General features: G+C 39.0%; 2 protein-coding genes across 5 annotated transcripts in view; one reads left to right on the forward strand and one right to left on the reverse strand.

The window, feature by feature from the left end:
* glt1d1 (glycosyltransferase 1 domain containing 1) overlaps window positions 1-11258 on the forward strand; it is a 63196-nt gene extending 51938 nt beyond the window's left edge. For all 4 annotated transcript variants that reach the window (XM_081349825.1, XM_081349826.1, XM_081349823.1 and 1 more), the window contains exons 11-12: window positions 1439-1537; window positions 9987-11258. In XM_081349825.1, the coding sequence (XP_081205951.1) occupies window positions 1439-1537; window positions 9987-10133 (246 nt within the window). In that variant the 3' untranslated portion in view covers window positions 10134-11258. The remainder of the gene's footprint in view (window positions 1-1438; window positions 1538-9986) is intronic.
* Window positions 11054-20486, reverse strand: part of LOC308681169 (transmembrane protein 132D) — a 43142-nt gene continuing 33709 nt past the window's right edge. Inside the window, exons 6-9 of the mRNA XM_081349822.1 lie at window positions 16788-16993; window positions 15558-15822; window positions 15256-15447; window positions 11054-13767 (exon numbers count right to left, since the gene is read on the reverse strand). Of these exons, the coding sequence (XP_081205948.1) occupies window positions 12379-13767; window positions 15256-15447; window positions 15558-15822; window positions 16788-16993 (2052 nt within the window). The 3' untranslated portion in view covers window positions 11054-12378. The remainder of the gene's footprint in view (window positions 13768-15255; window positions 15448-15557; window positions 15823-16787; window positions 16994-20486) is intronic.

A 20486-nucleotide genomic window follows, 5' to 3' on the forward strand; every position in this document is an offset into this window, starting at 1 on the left:
AAACGGCAAGAAAAACAAACTGGCCCAGCCTGGACCACGAAACATAACAAACAGTGTTCCAGCCAATAACCGACCAGAATGATTTGGGGGTGGGGTTGGGGGGTTAGTGCGCGTGCACATGAAGGGGGGTTTGTGGGGTGTGGAGGAGAGAGAAGCATGAAGAGGGAAGTTAGTTAGAGGAGAGATGTTCTAACAACTAACGTTAAAATTGTATATTCCTGAATATTTTTATATGGCCGACACACGACCAAAGAGACGACGTTCCGATGAGCAAATAACAAAGAGTAGGGATAAGGAACGCGAAGTCCCGAATTTACTTCGGAAAAGCGTTCAAAAGGTGGCGACTGGAGAGAACTCTGCCGGCAGAAAGGTTTCCAATCCGACATTCAGGTGGCTCTGTTTTTGCTGCACAGGTGTGTAAATCCAGTTTGGTTTTTCTAAATGGTTCATGACTGTTTGAGGAAGCACGGAAGGGAGGGGTGGGGATGGGATGAGGAGGAGGGAGGGTCGAGCTAGTCTCCGTTTTGTTTTACAGTACTTCGAACATCAACAAGAAGTGACGTCACCCAACATCACTTGGAGCACCTTTAAGCAACAAGAACGGTTTGGCCCGGCAGTGGAAAAGTGGCTATAGGTTTCTAGATACAATATGTATCACATGACTAAATGTGTCATTATTTTCACAGTCCACAATACTAAAAGGAAATGGCATTGTCAAAAGTATGCACTTGGTAGAGCGTCTTTAAAATGCGTTTCAGTCTCAGTCTGGGCTGAAGGCCAAAACGCATAGAAAAAGATTTCTGGATGTATCCAGATTAGTGTAGGTGTATCCCTAATATTTGGTTTGTCCAAGAGAAACCAGTCTGAACAATCATTATTTTTGCTATTGATTTTGATCTCAATACCAGTGCAGGAATCATTTCCAACAGCTTTGAATCTGTTTGTTTTGCCTGTTATTAGATGACCACAATATCATTATGTGGATCTAGTTAATCTGTGTTTAAACTGATCAGATTAGTTCAACCCCCTGTGGGATTAATGTGCTAAGTAGCTGTTATCATATTTTCCTCAACAGTTCCACATCTTTTCATTATCCCACAAATGTGAACAAGCCTACATCTAAATGGCCAATGTATCTACAGAGAATTGAAGTTAAAAAGGCTGTTGCAATTTACCAGATTTTAAAAATAAAAAGGAAAAGCTTTGTAAATGCAATCATCTAGCCCATAATGCTTGTTTGCTATCTTACAGTGAATGATCCTAGATGTTGAAATGGCACTCAGAATATCACAGTAATGGATTGAATTTCCAGGAAGCACAAATACTGATAGAAAACCTTGAATGCTCTTAAGGCGCTTCAGATAAAACTGGAAAATGAATAAATGTAAATGCATTGTGCACAAGGCCAATAATGTATTGCAATCTGGTGTGTTTTTAGGCAATGGATTTAGGTTTGCCTGTTTTAGCGAGGGATGTTCCTGGAAATGCTGCAATAGTTGAGCACAAGGTCACAGGATTGCTGTACTCAAGCCCTCAGGTAAGATTTACAAACGTTTGGATTATTACTCAAGAGTTTAATTTTAATGCAATGAAATCATATCACAGTGTTTTTGTTTGTTACCTCTTTTCCATAGAATGTAAGTGATTGTGATAAAAGTATACAAAAGTAAAATATATATTTTCCAAGGGCCAGATTTACTAAACAGGGCAAATTAGCACTGATGGGAGTGGAAAGTTCTGCGTGTGATCCACTGACAACACACATATTAAAGAACACAGCCGGATCATTTCCATACTGACCAACACAATCTACCGAGAGCAGCGCAAATTCAGCGTCTGGTTTAAGACATGCTTTTTTGGGCGGTAAATAACGGCGCAAATACCACTAGCGCAAACCTTAGTAAATCACTTTGTATGATTCATTTAAATACTCTCCTCCCATAAATTTTGCGTCTGAAAGGGAAACCCCTACAAATGTATATGCAATGAGGTCAGCCGCAAAAATAACCCTGACCACGTCTGTCTGTTCAGCGCTCATTTTTCACTGTGTCTTTAGTAAATCCTGACAGTAGTTTTTTTAACACCAAAAGAGGGTTTGCGCTTGCGCAAACTGTTAGTAAATTAGGCCCCAAGTCTTCGGAAGACATATGATTGGTCAATGTGAAAAACACACTGACATTTTTCCCTCCACTGTATCGTAAATCTCATTAGTGCAATTTGACTATGCACAGATTCAAATTTGCCACGTTGTGATTGGTCACGAGATGCACAAAAACCAAAGATGTTTGGCATAATTGATGTCAAACCTGATTTTCGATGCATTACATTTCAATATGTGCAAACGTGAATGAGACGAAAGGAAAGATTATCGTTGAAAAACAACTTAAATATCAGCCTGTTAGTCACATAAGGCTATCATGTGACTTTAGAAGACTTGGAATATATGAGAATAAAGACATACAGGTTTGTAATGCTTTGATTTTAACCTTTTTTTTATTTATTTTTTTTTTATATTGTTACAACTTTATTCTAGAAATCTTTTTTGGCACTAAAACGCTGCTGTAAAAGAGAGAGTTTTGTTTTGTAGTGTTGACTTCCTCTTCTTAGCGCCATCTCTATCTGCTGGTGACTAAGCTTTAACCTGTTTTGGGTCTTTAGGGGGAACAGACAGACTTAGCGTTTATTGTACCGCCGTGCTAAACGGCTGAGAGGAGTTCAAGACAGCTTAAAAGGTCCAAGGGCAAAACTTCTATCCCTAAAGCAATCTGCTCCTCGGAGCAATTTCCAACCAACCATTTATCTTGCTTATCTCAAATGTATTAAAAGCAACAGCGGATCTGAAAATCGCAAGTCTCTGGAGAAACACAGGAAATTGTAAATGAAAGCATTGATATTTGTTTGCAAGTCAGGTTGATTGTGGTTTGCATGACGCCATTTGGAGGATTAAATGTATTACTGTAGTGGTGAAATGCACTTACTATTGCACTAACTATTGTCCCATACTAGTGATTATTTTCACACAGATCATATACAGATAAAAAGTCAACAATACACTACCATTCAAATGTTTGGATTTGGTATGATTTTGTAATGTTCTTGAAAGAAGTCTTCACCAAGGCTTCATTCATTTGATCAAAAATACAGTTAAAAAACAAAACAAAAAACAACAACAGTAATATTGTGAACTATTATTGCAATTTAAACCAACTGTTGTATATACAGTATATAAATATATAAAAGCTGAATTTCCAGCATCATTACTCCAGTCTTCAGTGTCACGTGATCCTTCAGAAATCGCTCTAATATACTGATTTGCTGCACAAGAAACATTTATTTTTATTATCAGTGATGAAAAGAGTTGTGATGCTTAATATATTTGTGGAAGTTATGTCTTTTGGTATTATGATTGGTAAAATAAATGTCTTCACTGCAACTTTTGGTCAGTTTAACACACCCTTGCTGAGTAAAAGTTTAATTTCTTTCAATTAAAAATACCGACACTGAAAAACTGTTTAAACTGTTATATACTCTCTTAGGGCCAACATTCTTGTCTTAAGTGTGTCAAAATTCTAAGAATGACGTAATTTTACTCTTATTCCTAGACTTAAGAATAAGTGTGATTCATAAAGGTTCCTAAGTGTTAAGACTTGGTCTCAGCTCCTAAATTATTTAAGAGTACTAGAAAGGTATCCTAACCTAGTTAGGAGTAACAAGATGACAGCAGAGAGGAGGAGGACACACACTTTCTGAAAAAGATAAAATGTATTGGAGTTATGTATATGTATATTATAATATGATGACAGGGAGTTAAATAAACGATACAGGCTTAATTGTAAAGGTATTCTTTGTAAGAAATGTAATAACTTATTCCACTCTACAAATCAATGCTCTGACTGCAGAAATGAAAGATAAATAAAACAATGTACTAAAAGCATAACTACACAATATGATTACAAAATCCTTAACACATTTTTAATAATATTTGGATTAAAGGTGAAGATGTTAATAATTTCCCTAGGCTGGTCAACACTTTTGGCCACTATTGTGTGGCAGTTCATTGACTTTCCAACTGATCTTCAAACCATGCAGGAAAAGCAAGCCACTTTTATGAGGATTTCAGGCTTCCCTGGAGTCCACAACACTTGAGTGCCACTTAACACTTGACTATTCTTAAGAGCATTTAAGAGAAGTTTTATACTTTGCAAAATCTCCTGAATTTTTTTGCCACTTATTAAAGGCACACTGTGGAGAAATTGTGTTTTTGTCAAACAGCGACCCCTAGAGTCGCTTTGGAATACTTGCACTGTCGTAAATACCCCTCCACCACTGCCCCCCCCCCGGTCTGATATCCCTCAGGACTACGTGATAAATACACCTCACAACACCTGAGTTCAGCTGGCAAACTAGTTCGTGAGGCAAGCTAGGCAATAAAACATAACGCAAAAAACACGTAAGAGAAACGAGTGTTTGTTAGCAAGTCTGTTAAACAGCTCTGATAATTGAAAGCTAGCTAGACATATGTGGAAATTATTGGACTGGTCTAATTATCAGCAATGGATGAATGAACAGCATGTAAAAAAAATGACATACTACAAACAAGCGCAACAACACACAACATAGAATGCAAACAAGTTTACAAATAAGAAATTTATTTACTGGCCACTTCATGCGTTTTCTCAGATCGGATTTCTGATTTATCAAAACGATTCCATTTACACCTGGTCACATAAATGTGTTTTTGCAAAACGGATTTAAATCCGATCTGCAATTCTCGCGCTATATGCAGATTTAATGGAGTGCACGTCACCGAAAGCAACAGATATGAGCTGCATTTTATTGACAATCAGCTAATTTCAAAATCAAAGACCGCAATAAGAGAGAGCAGCGACAGCCCTGGTAAGATCACTTCATTTCTTTACTTTTAATGATGATGATTGTGTGTTCAGCGTCTGCGACTTACTTTCACTTTGATTTGCGATAGTTTGCACGTTGTCTTGATGAATATGCTCATCTGCGGTGATGCGTGTTCCAGTAGCGTCGTCATATCTGGCTATAACATATAGCCTATAATACGCTCTAACACGGTTTTCTTTTTTTTAGCATTTTTGGGAGGAGTACAATTTACATATGTGGTTTTAACAACCAGATGCATTTACACTTGTCCAGTTTCGTCGGGATTGCGTCTCAGACCTCCTCCTGAAGTGCTTTGAGCGATTGGATTCAAATCCGTCTCGAATGCGTTTCGGAGGGCATTTACACCTGGTCTTTTCACGATCGGATAGCTATCTGATCTGAGAAAACGCATGAAGTGGCCAGGTGTAAACAGCCCCCATGACAAAAAAATACGCACGAAAGCCGAAAACAAATGCTGGTTGGCCTCTCACGTCCAAATTTGAGGAAGTGGTGGGGGAAGTGACGTATGCCGTAAAGCAGTCGAATTTTGTAGTTCTTTTTGTGCTCGGGTTACTACCCGAACCCCGAAGTTACGCAGTGCCAGTAAAAGCACTACAGACCCCATCAGGCTATGGCAGACGCGTCATTCAACCTATTGTAAGTCGATGTACCATCACAAGGGTTTAAATTCGCCTAGCAGCTTTTTTTAGTGCCAAAGACTTAACCATGAGTCACATCTGTGCACTGTGCTAAGCCTTGACCTTTATCTTAGTAAGTAGCTAAATGAGAGGTTTAAGACTGGACTATATACACTCACCTAAAGGATTATTAGGAACACCATACTAATACTGTGTTTGACCCCCTTTCGCCTTCAGAACTGCCTTAATTCTACGTGGCATTGATTCAACAAGGTGCTGAAAGCATTCTTTAGAAATGTTGGCCCATATTGATAGGATAGCATCTTGCAGTTGATGGAGATTTGTGGGATGCACATCCAGGGCACGAAGCTCCCGTTCCACCACATCCCAAAGATGCTCTATTGGGTTGAGATCTGGTGTCTGTGGGGGCCATTTTAGTACAGTGAACTCATTGTCATGTTCAAGAAACCAATTTGAAATGATTCGAGCTTTGTGACATGGTGCATTATACTGCTGGAAGTAGCCATCAGAGGATGGGTACATGGTGGTCATAAAGGGATGGACGTGGTCAGAAACGATGCTCAGGTAGGCCGTGGCATTTTAACAATGCCCAATTGGCACTAAGGGGCCTAAAGTGTGCCAAGAAAACATCCCCCACACCATTACACCACCACCACCAGCCTGCACAGTGGTAACAAGGTATGATGGATCCATGTTCTCATTCTGTTTACGCCAAATTCTGACTCTACCATCTGAATGTCTCAACAGAAATCGAGACTCATCAGACCAGGCAACATTTTTCCAGTCTTCAACTGTCCAATTTTGGTGAGCTCGTGCAAAATTGTAGCCTCTTTTTCCTATTTGTAGTGGAGATGAGTGGTACCCGGTGGGGTCTTCTGCTGTTGTAGCCCATCCGCCTCAAGGTTGTGCGTGTTGTGGCTTCACAAATGCTTTGCTGCATACCTCGGTTGTAACGAGTGGTTATTTCAGTCAAAGTTGCTCTTCTATCAGCTTGAATCAGTCGGCCCATTCTCCTCTGACCTCTAGCATCAACAAGGCATTTTCGCCCACAGGACTGCCGCATACTGGATGTTTTTCCCTTTTCACACCATTCTTTGTCAACCCTAGAAATGGTTGTGCGTGAAAATCCCAGTAACTGAGCAGATTGTGAAATACTCTGACCGGCCCATCTGGCACCAACAACCATGCCACGCTCAAAATTGCTTAAATCACCTTTCTTTCCCATTCTGACATTCAGTTTGGAGTTCAGGAGATTGTCTTGACCAGGACCACACCCCTAAATGCATTGAAGCAACTGCCATGTGATTGGTTGATTAGATAATTGCATTAATGAGAAATTGAACAGGTGTTCCTAATAATCCTTTAGGTTGAGTGTATTGTCGAACAAAGACTATAGTTGAGGCTTAAAAGATCTCTGATAAATAGTTAGGCGCTTCACTACACTAACAATGTCAGAAAATATCTAGTTTTGAACTAAAGTAAAGACAGTAAAGACATTGATAATGTTGCAAATATTTATATTTCAAATAAATGCTGTTCTTTTGAACTTTCTATTAATCAAAAAATGTGTCACAATTCCCACAAAAATATTAGGCAGCACAACTGTTTTCAACATGTTGTTAAAGGTAGGGTATGGGATTTGCAAAATGGCCGGCAGATTTTGAAAATACACAACTCAAATGGGCCTACCTTCTTTCCTCCAACGCTGGCCCTGACTCCACCCATATGTGTGTGTCTGTGTCTGTGTGTCTGTGTGTGTGTGTGACAAACTTACTGTCCAATGATTCTAGGTGGTCTTGAAAATGATTGGCTGGAGTTTTTCGAGTCCTGCCCGTTCCACAGATGATTAAATTGCTTAATTTTCATTTCAGTGCTTCTAACTCAGTGGCTGTAAGTGGGTTAGGAATAGGATTTCAAGTGATTTTGAAAAAATGGACAAAAAAGATAATCACATACCCCACCTTTAATGTTACTTGAACACCAAATCAGCATATTAGAATGATTTCTTAAAGGGTCATTTCACCCATTTGAACATTGTTTTTTATTTAAAGTGGGTTATATATGTAGTCGAAATGTAAAATAATTTTTGAATTTGGTGCCTTCGTGACCGAGAAAAGACAAAAAATAACTTCAGAACGCATTTGTATGAAAGACAACAACTCCCACAATGCACCACATTGCACAGCTCCGCAAGCCACTCCCACTAATCCAGAAAGCGCATATCTGCCTATAAGAGAAATCACTCTTCCGTCTTCAAGGCTAGCTACTACCAGAGCTTGAAATTAATTTCACATTCACACAAAATGTCTAGTTAGTTGGCGAACTCATATAGTGCATTACTCCTCGTTTGTATTTCTTTCGAAAAGGTTAATTATTGCATGGTACCTGGATGTTCAGTCAGAACATATGCGGTGCGAAACTAGGATAGTTCTCAACACAAACGTCCGTGTCCTCGTCTGATTCAGAGATTTCGTCCAGGAGAAATTGTCATCGTTGAAATTCTTTGCCGCAGACGGACTCTATCTCTGTGTTCGTAGCGGTTCGTAGCTGCATAGTGAGATCACCGGCGCCACCAGTCCGCCCTAACTCGAGCCAGTCCGGGCTCCTCGTCCGCGGCAGGCAGGTCTTCTGCCTCGGCTGCTCTTCGCTATATTGCGGCTTGTAAAGGTAGCCACAAACACCTGATTCAAGCATCAGACTTCCGAAATCCTCTTCTTCTATATCATATTGAGCACTCTCCTCCGCTATTGTCATAACTGTACATCTGTCTCCACAGCGCCTGTTAGCTTAGCTTCAAACAAGATGGAGGATATTGCTTTCAGTTTCAGAGAGTAAAGTCCCACCCACTGATCTGTAATAGGTCTGTAGCGTGAGCGCGCCCCACCCTGGGAAAGATGAGAAACTAGTGTCTGTAGTCTTAACAGAAATCCCCCCCTCTAACACTTCCTCCTACAATGACGCAAAATGACGATTTTTGCGTCATTGTAGGAGGAAGTGTAAGAGGTAAATAACAGATTTCTCCCGTCTCAGGGGAAAATGAGAGAGTGTTGCACGACCATTCAATAGTATGACTGGGTTTCTAACAATGCAAAGCTTAATGCAAATGGGTGAAGTGTCCCTTTAAGGATCATGTGGCACTGAAGACTGTAGTAATGGCTGCTGAAAATGTACCTGCTATTTTTGAAGTATTTTTGATCCAATAAATACAGCCTTAATGCTGATATTTAATACTGAGCATAAAATACTGATAGTTAGTGTACATCACTCTAAATTTTATTTGGTAACAGTGATCAACTGACATTATCCTGCATATTACACGGTTATACCAAATAGCTTGACTCGAACTACACCCAAACTCAAGTTGCCTTCATAAAGAGCCCAGGCACTTCCCACCAGGCCACATCTCTGTCAAATGTACTCATTTACACTCTGGTTTCATCATGGTTTTGTGTCAAGGGCAGAGGCCTCGGATCTTTCACTAGACAGAAAAGCTGTATGCCTTTTCCACATGGCTTCTGTTACCCTGCTGAGCTGAAAGAGGTTTATAACCCGTTTAAAGCCAACTTTAACACGAGTCTCCCATGACACCCGTGGTTGAGAGTAAATAGCAGGGGGTCACTGGAAGCTGAAGGTGTTTTAAGTCGGGTTGAAAGACAAGTTGCAACATGGGCAATTGACATGATGACGAGTAATTTTAGTGTGCTCAATGAATAAAGTTTTTATATTTTCACCATATGGATAGGCAGCAGTTTTGTCCTTAAATATAAAATGATGTTCTTCATTGATGTTGCTTCATTGATTGATTTCTTATGCTCAACTAAGGTTGCATTTATTTATTTAAAAATACATTCAAATCGATAATATTCCGAAATATGATTGCAACTTAAAAAAAACAAATCTGTTATTTATTTTTCCTGTGATGCAGAGCTGAATTTTCAGCATCATTACTCCAGTCTTCAGTGTCACATGAGCCTTCAGAAATCATTCTAATATGCTGATTTGGTCCTCAAGAAACATAACTTTTTATTATATTATTATTAATATTATTTTTGTGGAATATGTGATGCGTGCCGATGTACTCCACCTCACTAAATAAACATACTAAACATTTTTTCATTCAAAATGTAAAACATGTTAACCATTACAGTTATGGAATGTCCTCATAATGTTAGGTGTACCAACGTGTGTGTGTGTGTGTGTGTGTGTGTGTGTGTGTGTGTGTGTGTGTGTGTGTGTGTGTGTGTGTGTGTGTGTGTGTGTGTGTGTGTGAATAAACTCTTTGAAAATAGGTAATTTTATGGAATTTCATGGACAACATTTTTTTCATATTCATATACAAATCCATTGCAGTTGCTTAAATCCAGTGTAAATCCAAAAAACAGCTGTGCCATCTGAAACCTTTTTCAATGAATTTCAATGTTCTTGTTTCCACAGGAATTTGTAAGCATGTCCAAAAAACTTCTGGATGACCGTGAGCTCCAGGAAAGACTGGTGAGAAATGGAAAGAATTACATTACAACATGCCACAACCCAGTGCAGGAGAGAATAACCTATCAGAAACTGGTGGAGACTCTTCACTGACAGTATGATGGGATTAACATTTGTCTCAGGTCTTTAAGAACTTTTAAAAAGTGGAGGGCTTTGTGCTCTTTTTCTTTTTTTTTTAGAGCATTGGAGTCTGTATTGCATATTTCAATTGGAAATGCAAGCCTCTCCCATGACTGTAAAGATAACGGTGGCCAAATACTGTATATTTTTAGGAAATGTTGACTTTCACAAGGTATGAAAGGGACACACATTTTACTATACTGTACATATACTCAGTGCTTAAATTGCAATTTGTGAGATCTTAGAACAAGGACTGTTGATGGATCTGGCAGTTTTTCTTTTTTTGTGAAAAGAAAAAAAAAACAGCTGTGTGTTTGCATGGTGTTTGCCGCCTTTTGTTTTGGCGTGATGCTTGTTGGTAGTGAAGATTGGGTATAAAAGTGCAGTGCCAGTGTTTCTACAGTAGCTGTTACTACAGTTTTCTGGGTTAAAGAATTGTTGATTTTTTTTTTCTAGCGAGAAAGAGTCCTCCTATTGGGAGGATCTCAGCTTGAATTAGACAGACAGTTTGAATTCATGTGTGCATATGTAATATGAAGGGACAGACTAGACATATGACAAACTAAAAATGGCTAAAAATGACTATACTTGATTTCTCTCAACAAATGTAAAGGGAAGGCTTGTGGGAGATCCACTAAAATGAATGGCGGATCCAGTTTCAGAGGTGCTACATCCAGCTTGTTCTGGCACAAATTATGCCCTGCTTTTAACTGTAGTAAAAAATTAAAGCTTTAAATGTTTTAAACTGCCATGGACATGATTTTCAGGCTAAATAAACTCCAGAGACAATCTGTCAGTCATAAGCTGATTCAGCTGCCAAACTCTCTAAAGCTCAAATGAAGAACAGTGATGTTCTCTTTTCAATAAATGAAACACAAGATGGTTCTAATGGGCACATTTTACTCTTGGTTGGATTTTTTATTTATTAATGTATGTTTGTTATGGGATTAAGGTTTGTGTTTGAAGGTTTTGCTAAACATATAAAATATTTATTAACTAAGACTGTATGTCTTATATCTTAAACCATGACTTTGCATGATTGTATCTTTGTTTTATTTCATATATGGCACAATAAAATGAAATATAAACATTTTATACAAACATCTGTTGATTTTCTGTTCAGCAAGGGATAACATATATACATTAGTTGTGGACATTCTAATGGACTTTTTTTTTTTTACATTTGTGGGGTCTCAGCTAAATGTTTGCAGCATAATATCGTCAAACCATGGTAAATTGTGGTAACATTGGCCAAATCAAACTTTGTGGTTGTGTGGGGTTTTTATTCTGACCATCATTTTCATTTACCTCCACATCTGGATTTACCACAAATGTTTTTACCAGTATTAAAGCCTGCAAAGACTGCTTTACATTTAAGTATTGAAAGATCACGGATTACAAAAGATAAAAAAAACTACCATTCATTTATGATGAAATAAAATGGTTTCTATTTCTTATCTGATCAGCACCAAGCACTGAACACATGGCTTTATCATGTGGCTTTTTAATGGAAAATGATACAATTGACTGTACATACAAATGCAGGGTGGTAAAATATCTTCAAACAAAGTGAAATGTTATCTATACAATAATCACATGCGCTTTTGTATAAAAAAAATGGAAGGATGCGGAGTAACAAACAAACATAAGATAGTGACTCAGTGTTTGGCTCTAGAGAAAGATTGACAATTTATCTTAAATCTTTACATTTTCTCAATAAAAACCCATTGAAGAAGACAAAAGATGAACTTGGCCAATTACCTCAAGGTACTTTTAATAATAATAATAGCAAGATTGTGTTCTCTCCTTTTTACCATGATCAGTCATTGAGGCAGGATCAATTCAAGTCTTTCAAGTCGCACCTTGGCCATATGAAAGCCATGAAGCTGTGCTGATTATCTTGACCATAATCCTGTGTAGCACGGAACAACAGAACAACTTTCCCAAAGAAAGAAGGCATTCGGGTGATGGTATAGAGCAGGGATGGCCATCTTTGGCCCTTGAGGTCCACTGTCCTGCAGAGTTTAGCTTGAACACTAATCAAACAAACTTGAAAAGTCTATCCATGGGCTTCAGGAAAACTTGAAAATTACAGACGGGGGGGGGGGGTTGATTAGGGTTACGGCAGTGGACATTGAGGGCCAGAGATGCCCACCCCTGGTATAGAGATATACTGTACACTATGGGTGCATAAATCAGGCTGCATGTGAGCCTACAATCACAGTTGTTGCAATGATTCGGCAGCTGATGCCTCAGGTGTCATACAATTGTCCTCCTTTCCCACCCAGTTAATGCCATGTCCATTCTCTTGTGGTAAAGTTTTGGGAGAAGTTTGTCGATCCAATGATGTGAAGGTGGTGAACTGGACCCTTTTCCTCTTACTAGTGGGTGAGTGTAGGGACTCACTTCGGACTGGTCTTGCCGCAAGGGATCCTACACACCCAACACTAGAGTCATTTGACACAGAAGACACCTGGCAAGAGGTCCTTCGAGTGATAGTGCCACAGGGCTCTGTATTGGGTCCTATATCGATTACAGACGTGTTGAGAGCATCTTGCTGTAACGGATTTCCATTGACGTTCATAACCAGCTCAGCATCTGTTCCCAGCCATACCCAGTCATGCCGGTGACCAGTCTGCTCAGAAACTTGAGCAGGCGTCTGCTTGTGCCGAAACTTAACCAAGTATGATACACAGTTTATCATAAACACTATGATAGCCAAGCAGAAGACTCCCAGTAATGCATACATCCCGATCTCCAGGTCTGTAAGTGGACGGTTTGATAGTGGACCCTCAATGTCGTCGTCATCATCATCGTCATCTCCATAGTCATTTTTTGGCTCCTGATTGGTGGTCTCCACTTGGGGAGGGTAGTTATTGTAGTTCACTAAGTTCCCAGAAGCCTTCCCGGTGCTTAACATTGAACCCTCAGGAACTTCATTACTACTCCAGGAAATTCCTGGGCGATCATCGCTGCCAGCTTTTCCCGTACTAAAGAGATTTCCACTGTTTAAAATATTCCCAGGTTTACTGACTCCAGCCGAGGCATCATTAGCCCGTCCCATTCCTAAATCATTTGCGATGCTACCAATGGTCGAGTCTCTTGCTGTCGACTTGGCTGTGGTGGTGATCTTCATCAAGGCACTTTCCTCTTGATCAGACTCTGAAATTTTGCTCAAAACCTGTTCTGGCTGCTGCAGCTTCTTCTCAGTTTCCGCTTCTTCCAGGTATTCGCCTCGCTCACTGCTGTTATCTTTCCCAGTTACACCAGCAAATAGTCCTGTGCTGTTTCCCGTGTCATTATTATTGATACTGCTGTTTTCAGGACGTCTGCTGTTTGTCTTGAACTTTACAGTTAAGCTGCCACTGCCAACAGCTAAAGTGCTTTTACGCTTTGATTTCTGACAGACCTCACAAATGGTCATCTCAGCTCTCACCAGTGTTCCTTGGCCTTCACCTTCTGCCACAATAGTCTTAGACGACTCCTGCACAGAGATCACGCCCTCATCCAGCGATGTCACAGCCAGGCGATAGTGAGTAGGGTCATAGATGTCCAGAGGAGTGAGGGAGCCATCGCTAAATTGTAGCCAGGAGCTCACCACTGCCTCCTGCAATCAGAATAAAATTGAATTTTAATTAATTAATTATTAATTAATAAAATTAATCTAATTAATGCTTAATACAGTTTTTCTCGATTGCTTAAACACTATAACCAGGCTTTTGAACTAAAATTTCAAAAACATAATGCCATTTATCAAAAATCATTGATAAGTACAAGTAAGGCCAAATTTGAGTCGCTTTACCGTCACCTCGAGAACCTTCAGGGAGGTGTGGTGGCAAACAAAATTCTATCACTGAATAAGAGACAAACATTTCCAATAGTCTTTGATGAGGTGTATTTGCTTGCAAGAAAAGGCCAGCAGTCGTACAGTCACACAGAGTGGCTGCAGAGTGTGACAGTGAAGGGAGGGCATCCTTTCTCCTTTATAGTCTTGACTCCCAGAATGTTATCTTTCTAGGCCAATGATGGTATTTCAACCATTAGTGGAACATTCTTAGACGTGTTCATCATATTGTCTCCTTGAGTGGAGGCCCTTTTGTCACGTCCCAACACTCTTTACCATTCCAATACAATTCCATATTAGAATAAGGTTTGTGTGTGCTCTTTTACTGTCATATGTTGGTCACACACATCTTACTGTAAGTAAATATAAAAATATATAAATATAATATATATATATATAAATATATAAATATATTTTGTGTGTGTTGTACTGTGTAGTACATGAATGATTAAAAATGTGCCAATGTATCAATTGGTTGTGTCTTTTGTGTTCATCTTGTGAAAAGGTTTGTGAGGGGGGAACCACAAGCAACATAACTTACCAGTTTTGGAAATGTTGTTTTGAAATTATTGCACCAGTGTGTTAGACTATGTTGTAGTGTGTGTGATTTTGAGGGCTTGTGTGTCCTGTCTGAGGGCAAAGTTTGGTTTTCAGCAAGAGTGAATGGTTTTGAGTGTAGAGCTTCATTTTGACCTGAAAATAGGATGTTTGGGGATTTGTGTTTACAGTTTTGAGAATACGAGGCATAGTTTGAAGAAATGTGTTTAATAGTTAAATAGTTAAATAAAAAACTTTAATAGTTTGGAAGTTTATGTATTGGGTAGGATTAAGGGATGTAGAATAAGGTCATGCAAAATTAACACATTTATATGTGCTTTATAATTACTAATAAACAGCCAATATGCTAGTGATATTCATGCTAATAAGCAACTAGTTAATAGTGAGAATTGGACCCTAAACTAAAGTGTAACCAATAAGTTATGCAAAATATAAATGTATTATTTACAAAATAGCTAGACCCTATAGGGAAGCTTCATTTTAGATAAAACTGCAATCATTTTACTTTCAGCCAGTTGCCAATTCTAATTCTAAGGTTCTACCAATTCTAGTGTAGTAACATATTTAAAATTGTATTAAATATGTATTGCTTGAAATTGATAAAAACAGGCAAATCTGTGTTTTTACAGTAACTGCATTTACACATGCCCCAAATTTTGCTTGATGTTGCAGTAGAAAGTGATGTTGAATGACCTGTTTAGGATTGCTGAGCACTTCCTGTGTGGTTGCCGTGGCGCTGATGGCTCGGTTACTTCCTGTGCTGAGCTGCAGGCTGAGTGTGAGACCACTGACCAACTGCAGTCCCAGTTCAGTGATGGTCACTCGATCATCCACAACCCTCACTGTCTTCTCTGCCAGGATAGAGTCTGACAGCGGGGACAGAACCTGAACAAAGAGAGACGCCTGGTTAATAAGGCCTGCATGAGATCAATATCGATTTATTAGTAGACATTGTCGGATGTAGACCAATCCCAACAGATCCAATTGAGTTTTACCTTTATAGATGTGGTGCCCACATCTTGTCCCGACAGCACCCTGCCTGCCTGCAGACGGGCAATATTAGGGTCCTCCACCTTCATGAAGTACCGTACCAGTTTAGTCACATCCACCTGCCAGTCAGAGCCCAGGAAGAAGGCTTGTGGCTCCCGGGGGTCTGATTGCTCTGCCACAAAGTGGGTGAGTACTCGAACCAAAGCATGCTGGAACTGCAGCATACAGCCCCGGCCCTTACGCTCTTCCTCACTGTTCCAGCCTGGTTTGCTGTCAGGGACATACAGGCGTTACTGATAACCCACTTATTCATAGTCATGTAACTCCATCTGTCACCTTTCATTGTTTTCATAACAGCTTAGATAAGGCCTCGTTTGGAAAATAAACCGCATGCACACATTTATATAATTCAAACAATGTTCATAATACCTTCAGAGCAGTGCAAAGCAGTGGTGAGCACATATCGGACACTCACTTGATTGGATCAAACTGTGAATTAATGAGGGGATGTTTCTACCCAGTGTAATCCATTATGCAATAGTATTTAACCCACACATAACCTTACACAATCTTATGCACAATTTTTCCACAATTCATAATCCACTTGACCCTGTCTAAAAATGGATTTACAATATGAAAGCATTTTCTGGCTATAATGTTACAAAGCGAGACAATGACAATTGTAGCACCATTTACCGTTTCTACAGTTTAAATTGAGGAGTGCATCAAAACAACGGAGCGCTTCACACCACAAACGCTCAGAGTCGTTTATGGTAATGATCATTCAGAGCTATATACACTAATATTTTTATCTAGCGGTTCAAGCCCTTTCTGCTCCATGGACATTGTTTCCCTCTCCCGCTAAAGTTTCCAAAGCGCTACAATAGTTGCAGATTACGCGGTTATTTTAACAGTAGCAGAAACACAGTGATCAGTAAAATAGATTGATACTTTCGCTGAAGAAAACGAGAATGTAGCAAATATATATTTATGACATATACATATGACTCTGACCGTTCAAAACAGGCCTGTGACAAGACAACATTTAGCATTATTAATCAGCATGCAAAGCGCATTTCATAATAAACAATATTATAATTGGGAAAATTTGTGGATGGCAAGGAAAGAGAACTTAAGTTTACAAATAACTTTCCTGCCCATGATGAGAGAACTATTTTTCAGAATAAATGCTATCACAATTAAGACATTAATTAGAATGCTGTCATTGTTTGTACCTCTTGGTGGACATGATAGGGATCCTCCAGCTCTTGATCTGACTCAGCTCTGGATCAGACACCTCTATATCCAGTGGCACACGAGGGAACCAAACCCTCATCTCCAGCTGAGCGCTCAGGTAACTGTAGGTGAAGTTCACCAGCATCCTCACTCGCCCCTGGGTTTCTTTTCCATTCACGTAGACAAAGTCGCATCTGTCAGACACCTGAGGGCATCCAAAATTGTTTTATGTTATTTATAACTCTTGGTGCGCAGGCTGTTTACACTGTAGTTTTCATGTTTTGCTGGATTTGAATGGACTTTTGACTGTGTAAGAGGATTTGTTGGTGCTTAGCCCCAGTACAAATATGCATTTTTGGGACCAAGTATAATTTAGGTTCAGATCAGCATTTAAAGTTTTATAACTACCTGAGATTAAATTGCTTTGAAAGAAAGAAGTAGTGGTTGATCTTTGCCAACTCCATGGCCCTTACGTTGCATTTTTAATGTAACCTTTAGGTGTTTACTGTCACTTTTGAAATATAAAGCGTGACATCTGGAGTCTCAAAGACACTTAACCATTCAGCATGGGCTTACCAAATGCATAACGCCACATGATTAAATCAAACGTATAATTTATGATGCAATTACATTTTAACAAGATTGAGGAAGGCATACAGGGGTGACTTTGACCAACATCCTGGTGAGGAAAAGCAAGTTAGCAGAGTAGAGTATGTACTGTATTTATGAGTTAGTATGGATAGTGTTTGTGTCACTATGGGTTGTGTTGATTGGCAGTTTTACACATGCACAGCTATAAACACCATGATTACTTACATGAATTGCAAATGACATGTTTATGGATGCATATGAGGTTATAATGCATAATACAGTATTTATCCTATTAGCTGACTCACATTGATATTCAGTGCTGCAAATATCTGCAGAATATGATTAAGGTCCTGCTATGTCTAACATGTTAATTTTATTATAATGGTTTTCTAAATTGATTGTACTATCCGTTCCAAGCGAGAGTGTACTCGATTTAGCTCTGTATAAGATATTTAACCATGTTTAGATCAATCCCACAAAATCCATCCCTCAAAACCAGTGTAGAAAATGCCAAAAATATGAGTAGATTCCATCTGGGCCTAGTAGCAGTAACATGCAGCAACATGACCTTCTCTAATGCCATGTTTACACCAGGTATTAAGAAGTGTTTTGGTTTTGGTCGATCAGATCACAAATAGACGATTTAAACCTGGTGGAAATTTAAATATAAATGCGAAGGGAGACGACGTAAATGCAGAGAGCAGCAGATTTCGTTTCTGCTCCGACAGCAGCAAAATCACGTGTGTCAGAAATCAGGAATGGTGAGAGAACATTGTGCTTGGTACATTTTTCTTTTTCAAACCAAACTTGGGTCTTCAGCCGTCAAAGTTTAAATCCCGTCTGGCTAGCACGCTTCCCATAATGTTTACACATTAGGTCAGTAGGCGGAGAGTGGGCAGTCTTTTGTGGCTGTTTGAACACATTCGACCACATGAGCGTTTACAATGCGGAATCAATCCGGTCGAATGCGTTTTCGACTACCTCTGGAAGTGGTCGAAAGCGGACAAGCTCAAAACATTTTAGACCCTGTTTACACCTGTATTTAGCATCGTCCACTTATGATCAGACTGACAAAAAAAAAAAACGCTTAATACTAGGTGTAAACAGGGCAAGTTAGTAAACGAATGACCAGTAATTCTAGCAATCACATTTGTTCCGAATGTAATATAAATACTGAGTGTAATATACTGTACTGTAAGTATTGTTTATGTGTCATGTTTTCATGAAAATATTTTGCTTTAAAAATAAAATGAACAGTTGGATGCTGTCTAGAATGTAAGTTTGTGCTAGACAGCAAGTGAAGCCTTTGTTTATGCCTGATACATTCACTCTGATGTGAAGCACAGCACACACTCCTCAGAGGCTCTCTATATATACTAGCATTCCAAAATGACAGGCAGCAGCATAAAACAGCAGGGAGAGGAAATGAAGAAATTTACATTTACCTACCCAGGTAAAATATTAATTGTTTACTGATACAGAAGTTGCAAAACCTGAGGAGACAGTGATGGCTAGATGGCCTGCCAGATTTGAAGAAAATAGTAAACTATTTGTGATCACCATTATTTATTACGTCTATTTTTTAGAATACTTCATTCTGATTGGTCAGCCATGTTATTATCATATTTTTTTTAAGTCAATAGTTTTTAAAAGTCCAAATGTAAGTGTTTTCTCTCACTCCACAATTGGTGCATTTCACAAATTCTGTTGTGACAAACATACTTCAAATATTTGTGTTTCCTGAAACCATAGTTCTGAAAACCATTCATCACAAAGTTGTTTACTTTGAACAACAACTCTCGACCTGGTTAGAAGCATACAGTAGTTTTTTTTTAGTATGACATATAGACTATATAAATAGTTCATGATCTTCAATACAATAAGCAAGCTAACATGCAGTACATTCTAAATATTGCCATTCTTCCATATATATACAATTTTCATTCTGTGTCTTTTAGTTTGTCAAGAGAAAGAAAGTACTGTTTTTGAAGAGAGCGTTTGTGCGAATGCTCCAGTACCCCAAGGGAAGCCTGGAATAAGATGTAACAGGGAGCCCGCAAAGGGATCAGACATCTGTAAATAAAGCAATACAATGGAGAACAAAACTTGCAAAGCAGTCCTCAGATGCCATGTTTGTTATTGTTATTTACAACAATAATCTGACATTTATTCGATCTTGAACCAACTAATTAGCAGCAGCCATTACTCTGCTTGATGTAATTAACGACAGTTCTGTGTTGTTGAACCGACATGGTTCAAAAGAAGGATGTGTGACTTCTATGATATGATAGTTCAGCAGCGAGTTGTGTCATTGTAGGGAAATGCATCCCAGAGTGGGTTTCTCTCATCGCTGAGGTGAAGTAAAACCCAGAGTGGATCTGGAGCGGAGTGATTATTGAACACTTTGGCGGCATCCGAAATCGCATACTCTCTTGAGTAGGTACTTATTTTGAACAAGTTATTACTTCATGATCGCTAAAACAATACGTACAATATAGTATGAATGTGTGTAGTATGAATGTAATCTGGATGTACTACATTCGCCATGTTGTCATGTTGTACCAGCGTCAGTTACGCTTCACTGCCATTCATAAATCCTCTCCCGTGTCCTCATGGGATAGTAATGTGTCCATCGTACGCACACTTCAGAATCTCGCACAAAGAAGTAAGTCCTCTGGGTAATTGGGACATACTTATTTTGCTACATACTGTTTTTTCCTACTATAATAGGGAAGTATGTGATTTCGGATGCAGCCATTGAGTGAAAGAGGTCAGTCCGCTCCACTTGCAGCTTGTTTATCCAGAAAGACTTTTGGTTTTTGGTTTGTGTGCTGCTTGCAGAGCCTGATGAACTATTTGCATTGGTGGTGAAGAAATATACTTACTAACCTGTCTTGATATTAATTAAATTAACGTTTTTAAGCAATTTTTAAAGTTGTTCCAAACCATAAGCTGTTATTGTATTGAAATTCCCAAAAGTAGAAAAATACAAATACACAGATTTGAAGATTCTGCACACAGCTCTTTTACGTACAGCAATTCACACTGTCATTGATTTGTGAAGAAAAAAATAAAACAAAACAAGTGGCCCATTCAATCTGTGTGAC

This window comes from Scardinius erythrophthalmus (genome assembly GCF_964197995.2).
Source record: "Scardinius erythrophthalmus genome assembly, chromosome: 20".
NCBI lineage: Eukaryota > Metazoa > Chordata > Actinopteri > Cypriniformes > Leuciscidae > Scardinius > Scardinius erythrophthalmus.